Source organism: Scardinius erythrophthalmus (assembly GCF_964197995.2).
Source record: "Scardinius erythrophthalmus genome assembly, chromosome: 19".
NCBI lineage: Eukaryota > Metazoa > Chordata > Actinopteri > Cypriniformes > Leuciscidae > Scardinius > Scardinius erythrophthalmus.
In genome coordinates, this window is record NC_138239.1 from 22738066 (window position 1) to 22751634 (window position 13569).

Consider the following 13569-nt stretch of genomic DNA (forward strand, 5'->3'; position numbering starts at 1 on the left):
CCGGATTAACAATTTCCTGTGCCCTGGACAACCAGACTCAAGACCCCCGTAGTTAGGGGGGTTCGGGGGCATGCTCCCCCGAGAAAATTTGTATTTCTCTGATCTACATATGTGCAATTTAGGACTTTTGAAGGCCAAAAAATTATAAGAAATAGGCTATCTTTAAAACCTTGTCATTAGATTATTTATCAATAGGCTACCTGCTCTCTCCTCATCTTTATATTTATTTTCTCTCAGTCTTCTTATCCTGGACTATTTCTTCCCCTCCTAAAGCTGAACTTAGTCTTTTCATTTTCGTCTGTGTCAATGACGAAAGTAAACATAGGCTCAACAGATATATATACGTTTTATGAATCATTTTCTTAGACAAGTTAATTCACTCAAGGCTACCAGGAAAGCTGTAGCCTAAGTCAGTATTGCCATTAGGAACCTTCTGCAAGCTTTGGAATTTGAAAACGTCTGTTTTTAAATGTTAAAAGTAATTTTAAATAATACAAATTATATATAATGTCATATTCTGTGTTAATTTTGACCATGAACCACGCGCTGTCACTTTAATTCAGCGCGTGCAGCACAGCGAAAATAGACTCGGTGTGGAAACGATCGTTGGACTGCTGTATATGCACCGCTCCTGGAACGCATTGCCGGACCGCATCCACGTGCAGTGCGAAAGTTCTAGTCTAACCTGTTAATATGGGTGCGGAAAAAAAATAAGCTCCGCATACGCATTGCAAACGGAGTATATGTGAAATGAGCGTGACACTGACGCTTTTTCTGTCAGTGGTAGAGTACCGGCTACATGCGAGAAGTAGCGGTACGCAAGAAAACGTGCAGGTACGCTTTGGAGTAAAATGCAGAAGTGCCTGTACTGCGTACCGGTGAGTACCGCCCCACTTCGAGCACTGGGCCTAGTGCATCTGCATAGAAACTAATAAACAAAATACAAATATAAATACAATAAAACACAAATACACGAGAAATAAAGCCGTGCTTTATGTTTTTCAGGTAAATTAACTGTATTAAGTATTAATACAGTTTATCTTTTGACTAAACTTTGATTAACTTTGGTGACACAAACAGCTGCAGGTATATTGGGTGCTGTCCCTTTAAGACGAATGCGCGTATCTAATACCGGTAATGACACGCGTCCGTTTTAATTTGACTGCGTTTACAGGGAAACTCGTTGAGACGGACACTGGCTTATTTTTTCGTGCACATGTCTGTTCAAACACAAATAGATAAGAAAGAAAAGGGAATTCGGTGTTCACGAACTTCACGTGCTGTCTGCGACTGCGAGGCTCTGTGCGCCGACAGATCTACACTTGGATGTTAAACATAATATATATAGCCTGATACAGCAAAGACAAATTCGGCAGTATTGACGGCAAAATAGGCTACAGAATATTTCGTTCTGTATGCCTATTGACGGGGCAATATTTGAAAATCGATAATTAGGTCTATTTTTTAAATTACAATTATATATGCATTTGTCAAAACCGAGAGACTTTCAAGCATCAAAATGTAATTTATTAATATGTATTTGCGCCTTCTATTTTGTCTGAAAACTTCCAACACTCTTGCGTGTCGCGTGAAAAATAGGCGTCGGTTGCGGTTCTATTTCTTTCGGCGCGGCTCGAGAAGTGTGTGTGTCACGCAGGCATTGTGCTCTAACACAAGCTCTAACCAGTTAACATGAGAGCCGACATAAAAACGGACACTCCACGCCACGCAGAGAGAAATGTGATGCAGTGGCAGATCCAGAGTGAGCACTAGTGGTTCACGCTTGCGCACATACTGCTGGTTTGGCGCGCAGTGTTCTGATTCGCTTATTTCCTATTTACTTGTTGGTGGACGCAATCCAGAATTACTGTTGGTTAAATTATAATCAGACCCTCTCAACCTCTCAAAAAACTCTTCGGATCTGCACGATTCACACAAGTCACCCAAACTGACGTGAAAAAAGCGGGAGGCGCCGAAAAGCGCGCTGTTTGCACCCCTGATAAATGGTCTTTTTGGGCAGGGGAGGAAGTTTGTTTTAAAACTGGAATCCTTAACCTTACAGAATTTAATTCTCAGAAGATCTTATTTCCTTACAATATGACCCCTTTCGAAACTGTTTGCATTGCATTTCCCTGTTTTCTAGTATTGTCAATGATTTTTAAACAAACTGAAGGAAGCTGGATTATATTGTACTGAATCCTGTACATCCCTTAGGTAGCATAGCATGTGAATCCCAAAGTGAGATTCCACCTTTAATGCAAAAAAAAAAAACGTAAGAAGTTCTCATACCTTTTACCTGCGTTGAGGGAGGAGGAGAGGGTGACCATGGTTTGTCATCAAACTGAACCCAGGAATTTGTCTGCTCTGTCTTGTGGCCAGGCACACATGGTACTTCTGCCCAAGTAGAGGAGTCCAGCACAGGCTGGTCTAAAGAGGGCTGGAGGTGGTCCTCATCTACAGAGCAGAAGAAACAACACACAAACACGGTAAGTGAAATACGGCCTCTGCTCAGTTAAAATGTCACAGCTGAATGTTAAATCTAGCAGGGTGCAAGAGCTCTGGACCGTTCCCGCAGTAATCACTATGGAGCAATGACCTAAGGACACAGGAATCTCACGGAAAGGTCTGAACGCAAACTCAGACAGAGTAAAACAAACTGATACCCAATCCGCAAAAGGTTACATGTCTTTATAATTCCTTATGTATGGTGCAAAACTATTTTTCAATTAGGTACAAGAAAGTCATCTAGAGCCTTTCTTTGCCATGTAAAGTAACATTCAACAATCCTTCTATCCAAGATTGGACAAGGTTTTCCAAATGTGTAAAACTTCCATGAAACAGTTTTGAAAGTTGCGAGTTCTGAAAATTACATTACCTAGTACCATTGTACAGTACCTAACATTGTAAAGACTGAAGATCATCTCTGAAGAAGGTCTATTATTGACTGGTCAAATAGGTACTTACATTTACATTTATTACTTTCATCAGCAGAGTATTCAAGGTATACATTTTTGTTTGATACCAGAGAACTGAACCCACAAAATATCTAGTGACTTGTGAGTAAAGACAATGTTTGTACTGACCTGCCTGTGACTCCTCATCTGAAAAAGCGACCCAGCCCGGTCTTGGAGTTCCAGTTCTGCTACTGGCTGTAGCAGCCATGGGGAGTTGTTCTGTCCTGTGTCTTCAGTTGCTTGCACCTTGTAACTTTATCTCACTCCAACAAATCTTGAACGCCATGCCCATCTAAGGAAGGCTTAAGAAGAAAAAAAAAACATTAGCTATTCATTGGGGATTTGATCCATTTCAATATGAAGGTATTTTCCTTTAAACTACTGGCCAAACAGTTATTGTTGCTAAGTAGAGTCAAAATATTTAAAATAATTACAATAAATAAGGCTTGTTTACTGTTTTTAAACAGAACAGAAATACAGTATACATATTACATTTCATGTGATCCTTCAGAAATCATTTTAATATGTGGTTTTAATGCTCAAGTAACATTTCTTATTCCTGTCAATGTCAATTTTTTAAAGTAAACAAATTTAAAAATAATATATATATTTTTTAGATATAATATCTTTTGTAATATTATACATATCTTTAATGTAACTTTTGATCAGACCCCAAACTTTCTTTGCTGTTGTATATGCATCAAAGTTATAATATAATAAATTATAATTATCTGTATTTTTATTAAAACATAGCTATGCATCTGAAATGTCATCTGTGAACTTCCACTGATAATTGATTTTTTTTAGCTGATTTGAAATTGATCAAACTTTTCAACTTTTCTAATTTATGTTAAATAAGATGTTATTAAAATGTCTGTCCTAATGATTTCATGCAGGTTGACATTTTGGCACAAAATAGTAAAAAAAAAAAAAAAAGCACATTTAAATCATCACAATATTGTGTGATTTTGAATAGTACTAAAAAAGATATTGTAAATGCTCAATATATTGACCAGCCCTATTACTTATCATGTGATAATGAAGAATCGTTCTACTTAGCCTACTTTACAGGATTGCTCTACTGGCTTTACAGGATGAGTTATGTTGTACTTGCATTTGTTGAGAGTACAAAAAGGTTGCAAATTTGTGGCTTTGACAGCAAGAAGTGACAGCAGTAAATACTGAAGGCTTGTGTAAGTGTTTTTGACTGCCAAACAGAAAACAACATGCTCCGACAGGGCCTTTCTATACAGGACGGAGGCTGTGTGAAGCAGCAGGAAAGACTACTGATAAATGTCTGACAACTGAAAACTATTTATAACACAAATAGCTACTACAGCCCCTGTGGCTTCTTAGATGCAACGTCATACATTAAAGCAGTGTGTTGCAAATATAATCAAAGTTTGTGTCAAGGACCACTGCACTCTAATGTCTCATTAGTGTACACAAGGAACTGGGTGACAAATGCACCACCTTAAAGTCACCGATGCCCTTCAAAGGTCACAAAGGAGGAAAGGCACAGTAACAAAAGCTGAGAACCATTGTGATCAGGATTTTTCCACATCAGAGAGGGGCCAATTTTCTCTCCAAAATCAAGACCCTGCAGGAAACACACTTTAATAGAGGAAACACACTTGGAACAATCTAGTAAATTGGGGCCAGTTCCGTAACATGTTTTCGCTCTGATGAATCTCCTTTGCATTCACAATCCGGCTACACGCTACCCTTCCTCAGCCCCCTTTATCACACCAAACAAAGCAAGCACCTCCCTCCAACTACCGAATTCATTCAACATCTCACAACACCCATACTTGAATAGTGAAACCATACTGAAAAACAACAGCCGTAATTTACTGATTTGGATGCTGTCTATCACCACTATATTCCTCAGCCATTTCTTGTGCGGTCATGTAACTGTATTTAAAAGTTAAAAGGTTCTTCTTACTTATACATTTGTGTAAAGACCGGAATATTGTCAATGACAGACTGGCTGCACCCTGGACTTCATCCTTAGGCAGATTTCATGCAAGGGCAACAACAGCTGAGATGCTCTCCTCCAGCTTTCAGGTCCTAAACGAAACAAAGTCCAACAACTTGAGTTACCACCATTTTCTCTGAACTTGTGAAATGGCCTGAAAACTAACAATAAAAAACACAAAACTAATTATGAATTAATAGGGTATTTATGAAATGAATGCTAAACAGTAACCATTTTTGTAACTACTTGTTACACTACTTTTTAAAAATACAATACTAGGGCTGTCAAGCAAATCAATTTTTTTACATGATGTGTCAATTAATTAGGCCTAATCGAATTAATCGCACATTAAATTTGGCTGAGAAATTACCCCCAAAAGATCATTCACCCCCGGTTTCACAGACAAGGCTTAAGCCTAGTAGTCCCAGACTAAAATGCATGTTTGAGCTGTTTTAACTGAAAGCATATCTTCAAATATGTCCCTGCCATTGTTTTGTCTCAAGATGCACACCACCAGTAATGTTTTTTCTAAGGCACATTTATAAAAGCTACTTAAATGTCCTAATTGAACTAGGCCTTAAAGTCATTATTGTGTGAAATGAGAAAAGCATCACATAGACATTACAAAAAGTAGTTTTAGAAAGAAATATTTTATTTGATTCAACATAGAATTTATTACACATAAACTTTTAGGCTACATCGGCCATGATTTTTTTCAGAAGCTGCATCGGAATTGGTATTTAGATAGGCCTATATTTACAGACCAAAACAGTTTGGTTGCCAACATTCTTCCAAATATCTTCTTTTATGTTCCGCAAAAGAAAGAAAGTCGTACATGTTTGAGACGACACAGGGGTGAGTAAATGTAAATAAACTGAATTAAAATTTTTGGGCAAACTATCTCCAAATTATGAAATAATTTTTTTTCAGTGAAATGATCCTCTAAATAAGAATGCTTATCCTGTGTGCTCACAGAAGACAAACACACGCATGAATGTCCGAACCCCTGACACAGAACCAAAACCAAACTAGACATTCCACACATAAACAACTCATGTTGTCATGAGCAAACTCGGAACCGCATGCTCACTATCACAAGACAATAGGAGTGTCCGAGCTCTGTCTCAAAACCAAGAATAAACAGACCGAAGTGACAGAACCCAAATAATTTGACTTAAATCTGGCAAACACACACAGATGCAAATGCAATTACACTATTTGACTATATGATCTTGAATTCTGGCCATTTTAGTTGCTCTCTGGAGCCTTCAGAGTGTGCAGCCAGAATTTCAAAGCAACACCAATGTTTGCAGCTGCAAAATCTTACAAAACTTTCATCCACTTCTCAGACTCCAACAGGCTTGGGCTTTGGCAGTCTGTCAGTTATGTCAGTGGTGCATGCAGGCATCAACAAGATATGTGCACAATATTCGAACGTTTGGCATAGCTGGCCTGCAAAACTTTCTCACTGTGTCAAATCTCTCACTCGCACGACCATCCACGAGCTCATGATCATGCATGACATCATTATTCAGACTGTGCTTATAGACACTGCATAATTTCCTGCTGTCAGAGCTCACAGTCTTAGTGAATTTGCATCACGCAGTACATGTGAATAGGAGGATAGGAGTAAAGACAAACAAACCAAAAAGGAAAAACAAAGTGTCTAAATGCAGGAATAAACAGTTATTATCTTTGTGGTGGTGCTGCAATGTCAAGCCACACCTGGACCTCAGAATGCATGGTGGTCACACACGGTCTACATATGTGACCGTAGCAGAGCACAAGCATCAGGTGCATCTCATCATGAGAAGCCATCAGGGCTCAGTTCAGCCTCCTGTTCACCTTTTTATTAACGTAAGAGTGCGCACGACCATGGTAACTTGATTCTGTCGAGGCTTCCAGTCTCATCCACTTCCAGTTATTTTGGCTATACTAAAAGTGTTGCTTGACATAGCAAACTGTTATTTGTTATCACATTTTTTTTATTATTATCATAATCATAACAAACTGGTTTGCATTGTGTTACTGCATTTTGTTATTCCTCCAGTTATTTACTATAGCGTCTAACGAATCGGAAGAGCGCACACATTCACAGGGAAAAAAAGCTAACTTAATTTCCACATTGCAAATCGTAAAAAACTTGTCTTGGCATTTGGCAACCAACTGAAATTAAATTTAGGATTAAGTTGAACTAAAATGACTAAAAAATGAAACATTTTAAAGACAAAAACTAATAAAAATGAAAAAGCACATAACAAAATTACTACAACTGGAACTAAAATAAAATATAAAATATCAGCTACTTCAAAATATTAATAAATACTATAATAGTATAAAAAAAATTATCCTTAAATAACACTGGGTCTATGGTTTAGCGATCAAAATATTTGACATAAAATTCATAGCATTCAATCAGACATACAGTATGATATTTGTAAATAAAAAAATATTAAAACAATTCAGAGAAATGGGGATAATAATGTGGCTGGAGTAGTTTTGCAATGTGACAAAAACAGGTGTTTGATTTCAGACAGCTTGATTATAATTGAAGTGATCAAGATTTGAGTGGTCTAGTTTTGTTTTGCATCAGTCAAGCCAGATTATGTTGTTGTTGTTTTGAAATGTATAGGTAAGGACTTTGTCCCCCCTCACTAACCACTGGCATTAATGGTTCCAGCAGGTTTAAAGTGGCCAGTGCAGAGCCAGATCAGCCACCTTAACTCCTGCAAATGTCTCATACTGTGCTCTGCCATTCTCTACAGCTTTATCTCATGGAGTGGGCTTGCTGGGCTGCCTCACTAAAACTCAGCAATACACCAAAAGACAACAAAGACTGGTTAGATTTTAATAAAAAAGCGCATACACCCCCCTGCCTCCCTAAAGTTCTCAGCTTCATGCCAAGTTCACAGAGAAACTGTTTACAGAGCAGCGAAGCTCACATGAATAACACCATAATCTCCAGACACTACCAGAAAATCCTGCTGCGCCCAGTCTTCAAAGACACTGCCACCAGTTCCAAAACAAGTAAAACGAGTAAAAACAAATACAAGTAACTGAATCCATGTATAGGTTAAAAGGTCAATCCACCACCTGGGACAAATAAATGCAGCAAATGAAGGACATTTACCCCTGGATAGCCACACTTACCTCGCGGTAATGTAGCCTGTGTATGAAGATAAATAGTGTATGCTGACAACTGCACCATTTCTTTTTACCTAAGTGAGACTAAATATAATTGAGTTAATGCAGGCAGGTAAAATACACATATATTTTGTGGGAACAAAATTTTCGAAAATGTCAATGTCAAAACCTGACAAAGGTTCATACAGGGTATATTCATTATTCTTGATTTATATATGAATTGACATTTATTTAGGGTTAGTCTATGAGTAGATTTTTAGATAATTAAATAGAGTGGTGCTTCATAGTCTGGTAAATCCCAACAAGGACATGGAAATTCGTGTGTTTCTAATTCTTCATAGACAAAAGCAAACCATACTAGCCCAGTTCTAGCAATGACTCAACAAGAAAAATGTTTCTGACATGCTATGTTAATCACATGACATAACTATACAAAACAACAAACACATGGGCACCACCGCCTCCACATGCTTTTCACAGCAGTTTCAGTTTCACTATTCCCTGGGGAACTGAACACTTCTTACAAACATTTACCATAGTAACCACGGTTTCAGCCAAAGTAGTTACTAGTTATTGCGATTACAAAAACCTTTGGTAACTTTAGTATTATCCACCACTGCCATTAAACAAGAACCTCGACAAGAACCATTTTCTTTTCTCTGTTGATGGATTTCCTATAGAAACTGAGGTGGGGCATAACAAAGGTATTGTCTCCTTTTAAATTAGTTGGTATTGGGCAAGCGGTAGGCTATTAGAAGGGGCATTTTAGAAATGCAACTTTAGCAAGTATTTGATTGGACAAAAATCTATGCAGTGCAGCATGAATCATCAACCTTTTAAGGTATCACCTGAACTTTTAAGACAGCCTGAATACTGACACTAAAAAAATTATTACATTTAGTCTTTATGATTTTTTTATTTTATTTTAATTTGATCACAAAATTATGAAAATATGCTGAAATCATCAAATTTCAAGAAGTTCCTCTATTGAGCACCTTTTTTTTTTTTTTTTTTTTTTTTACTGTGGTAACCTTGGTAAAATTAGTGACTACGGGGTCTTAAAATCATTGATGAACCCTTCACAAATTCTGAACATGCAAAAATGGCGTCATGTATCAAAAATAAGATGCGACAACGATAGATAAATGTATGCATTATAAAATTGTAGCAGACTGACGAGTGAAACAACAAAATAGGCTGAGTACTGGGACTAGCACAATTGCACAAAAAGCTCGTGTCCCACAACAGGATATTCAGATATGATCGTTTCCTTTCATTATGATCTTAATATGCTGATCAGTCAACAATCTGCTGTGCTCTATAATCAAATGAGCAAGACATGCTTCAACATGTAACAATGGCACAAAAACAACTAGAAAAGTCTCATTATTACATCTACTTCACATAAAAACATCTTCCATATGCGTGTTCAGACATTTGATAACTTTTTGCCACGTATTACACATATCCTGCTGCCAATGTAAACAAAGCACACGCGCTTACAACAACCTGTTGCAACATGTGAGACATATAGTTTCATGGTAACGTATGTAAATGTTTATCCCATAACATATATCTCTGTAAATAATTCAAGATTATTAAGCAAATTAAGTCGACAGTATTGTATATAACACAGCGACAAGACAAAAAACAAGTGCACATGAATATTTACATACCGATACCGTGTTGTTGAGTCTAAGCAGATTGTAGCTCTCACTCGCTCCCGGTGAATCAGCTCTAATGCCCCACCTTACTCACAGCTGATTGGACAGTTGAAACAGCGCTGTTCGAGGCCCCACCTTATTGTCACATGATTGGACAGTTAAAGCAGCGCTGCATCAAATGTCCAATCAGATGCAAATCTGGTGGAGTGTCGAAGAAAGTTGCCCCCAGATCCAGTGCTCATGGCTCTGGTTGCCCCTAAACGCATCACATGGATTAAAAAGTGGGTCTAAATAAATACATTTGTATTATACTATATTATATTATATTATATTATATTATATTATATTATATTATATTATATTATATTATATTATAATAGCTGTTTGTTCTTAAAAACATCTCTGTTGATATTACTTGAAAAAATAAGTTACATTTTTATTTTGTGTTTACCCCATGGACTTTCTTTGTTTGAAATATATAATGGATTTACAAATTTAACATATAATTAACGAATTGGATCGGTTGGATGTACATTTTTGTTTTGATGTGTGTGTTTTAGCATGGCTTTGTGTGGACTTTTTTAAAAAGAAATTCCTAGGAATTAATCATAAAATAAACAAACAACATATTCAAAGTTAAGATGCATGACTTTTTAACATTTCCGAATAATCTCCAATTCCTTGGAGTGGTGTGTTTTATGTAAAACAAATGTTTCCTACAGGGGGCGCCAAAGTTCTAATAACGCCTGCCATTAAATTTAACTTTATATCAAGTGTCTACGAGCCACATACGCATGATGTTGTTGTTGTTGTTGTTGTTGTTGTTGTTGTTCATATTAATAAATTGATTGAAAATTGACTTTTTGTAAATCATTTATTATAAAAAGCATTAAATTAGCCTAAATTAAATGAAAACATTAAATGCTTTACACCAAGGGCCCGATGCATATCTTCGAAAGCTTCCATAGTTTTCTATCTGAGGAATGACTCTTATCAATATTATATGAAACCGGCTATCTGATTCTTTATTCTTTGTTTCCCATTCAACGGCATCTACCTGTATGATCACTAAGACCTCAGGCTCAGACAGCTGTGTGTTAAGGTTACAGGTTCTTTGAACTCATTCCTGTCTATCAACCTGTCATGCTTTGAAAAAGCCAGGGACCTTTTCCCAGGAACCCCGAGAGGGAAGAGAATAAGAAGGTAAAAAAGTAAACACAAAACAACTTTTATGTCACCACATCCGTCAGTGAAAGGAAAGCTTTTATTTTTAGCAATAGCAGTGGGGTGATTTCTGGCTCTCTGTACGTGAAATGGCAGAGACCCCTGCCGAGCTCTCAGAGTCCTTAATGAAAGCGCTCAGTCTCTCTCACTCTAGGCTGTCTGTGTTAGTGTGTTGCATAACTACTAGTGACGCCCGTGCAGTCTCTCACTGTTGCCAGGGACGGCGGGCATCTGCCCTCTCGTAGAATAGTCATCACTTCATTCCTGTAGTCGTACATCTGAGCCCTGCTCAATTACAACTGTATTGACAAAGAAGTTTGTCTTCAGAGAATACAGCCTCAAAAGAAAGGTCCCCCCTTTTATAGCTTAGGAACCTAATGGTGTTGCCAGCTGTGTCTCGTTTAAGTTGCCCTATGTGTTTCATTTAAGAAATAATACAGAAATATAGTAATACAGACAATTAATAATGATAAAATTGTATAAAATAATATGAAAATGTGTAATTGAGCTATAAAAAAAAAGTTTGGGGTCAGTAAGATTTTTTCTATTAATAGCCTACTGTTATTCAGCAAGGATGCAAAAAAAAATTAACAAAAGTGACTGTAAAGACATTTATAATATTACTTAAGATTTTCTACTTCAAATACATACCGTTCTTTTGAACTTAAAGAACCTGAGTCAAAGAATCTTAATATATATATATATATATATATATATATATATATATATATATATATATATATATATATATATATATATATATATATATATATATATATATATATCATGCAGTTTACACACACACACAAAAAAACCCACAACTGTTTGATAATAAAAATAAATGTTTCTTAAAGGGGTCTTATTATTTACGAAATCTTGATTTTGTTTTTGGGGTGTAATATACAGGTGCTGGTCATAAAATTATAATATCATCAAAAATTTGATTTATTTCAAGAATTCAACTTAACAGGTAAAACTAATATATTATATAGACTCATTACATGCAAAGTGAGATATTTCAAGCCTTTATTTGTTATAATTTTGATGATTATGGCTCATTTTCAGAGCACTTCATGCTTCCTTCATTTTCCAGCAGGATTTGGACCTGCCCACATTGCCAAAAGAACCAAAACCTGGTTCAATGACCATGGTATCACTGTGTAATTACTGTGTGATTTCATGTAATATTCAAATTTTCTGGGATTTTGATTTCGTGGGTTTCATAAGCTGTAAGCCATAACCATCAAAATTATAACAAATAAAGGCTTGAAATATCTCACTTTGCATGCAATGAGTCTATATAATATATTAGTTTCACCTGTTAGTTGAATTCTTGAAATAAATCAACTTTTTGATGATATTCTAATTTTATGACCAGCACCTGTACTTTCATGTGTCATCAAACAAGAGGATCGTGCAGAATGGATTATATGCATGGACTTTGCAAGCACAGATTTCACAGGACGTTTCAGAGTGGTATGTTTTTTTGGGTTTTTTTGTAGATACAAAGTTTTACACCATTTAATCATAATACTTGTTGGAAAACTATAGTAATACAAACAGTAATCGATCACAAAACGAGGCTAGTTTTCCTAAGGGGCTGTGAACAGCCTTACAAAAGCATGAGCTTATAAAAACTACAGTAAACACTATATCAACACTAATGGTGGCTAGCAGGCGAAGCTTTGCTCTTTGTTTACACTGAGGCAACAACATTAAACTTATTAATGGAACTGTTAATAGAAAATGCAACTAGTAATAATAAGACATACTTACAAGTTGTGATCCACAAACAACAGATTGTCCATTTCAGGAGAAGCTTTTGTGCATAGCATGCGTTGTACTCTCTTAGTTTCTGGAAACTCTCCTTCATAAAATTTGCAGCGCACAGACAAACGTTGGGGTTATAATGTTCAGGAACAGTGTTTAAAATAAATTTTAACCACTCTAAATTTGTCAGCCTTAGGAAGGTCAAACAAATGAGTTTTGGAAACAGGGTGGAACATACAGGCAGACAGCTGGCAAGTCCATATTTTACTTCGTTAGAGGGTCGGTTATCCTGCCACGGTTGGTGGTTGCAATCCAACACGAATGAATGAAGGCCCGGAAGTCTGTGGCGCAGGCAGAGCAACATCTGACCAAGGTGGAGCCGGAGGGACGAGGGAGTCTGGCAGAGCTGTATGGACGACGGCCACAGCTGGAGCCGAGGGAGGGAGGAGCCAAGGTGGAGCCGACTGGCCGATGAGCTGAGTTGGAGTGATGGGCTTGGTGGCTGGAAGCACAGCAAGGGGATCCAATTGCCAAGGTTGAGCTGGAGACCGGTAGGCCCCTAGGAGAATACGAGCTGCAGGGCGGAATCAATAGCGGAGGAGCCAAGGCACTGGAGGGAGCCAGTGGAGGCGGGGCCAAAGGACTGGCTGGGCAGGACCAGCAGAGACGCAGGAGACTTGGGGTGCTTTCACACCTGCCTCATTTAGTTCGGTTGAATCGCACTAGAGTTCGTTTTCCCCATTGGTGCGGTTCGGTTTGCAACTCGCGGACAAACTTGGAGTTGTGAGGAGGTGCGGAGCCTGATAGAAATTATTATTGACATTATTTTCGAGCC

The 13569-nt window shown here is 37.4% G+C and overlaps 1 protein-coding gene across 2 annotated transcripts in view; it reads right to left on the reverse strand.

Annotated features, from left to right (window-relative positions):
• The window catches only part of ston2 (stonin 2), a 33710-nt gene extending 23919 nt beyond the window's left edge, over positions 1 to 9791 (reverse strand). Inside the window, exons 1-3 of one of the 2 annotated variants that reach the window (XM_081393905.1) lie at positions 9753 to 9791; positions 3084 to 3256; positions 2290 to 2454 (exon numbers count right to left, since the gene is read on the reverse strand). In XM_081393905.1, the coding sequence (XP_081250031.1) occupies positions 2290 to 2454; positions 3084 to 3162 (244 nt within the window). In that variant the 5' untranslated portion in view covers positions 3163 to 3256; positions 9753 to 9791. Of the gene's footprint in view, positions 1 to 2289; positions 2455 to 3083; positions 3257 to 9752 lie in introns of those variants that run through there. The other variant, XM_081393906.1, reaches the window with a different exon arrangement.
• Between the last annotated feature and the right edge of the window lie 3778 nt (positions 9792 to 13569).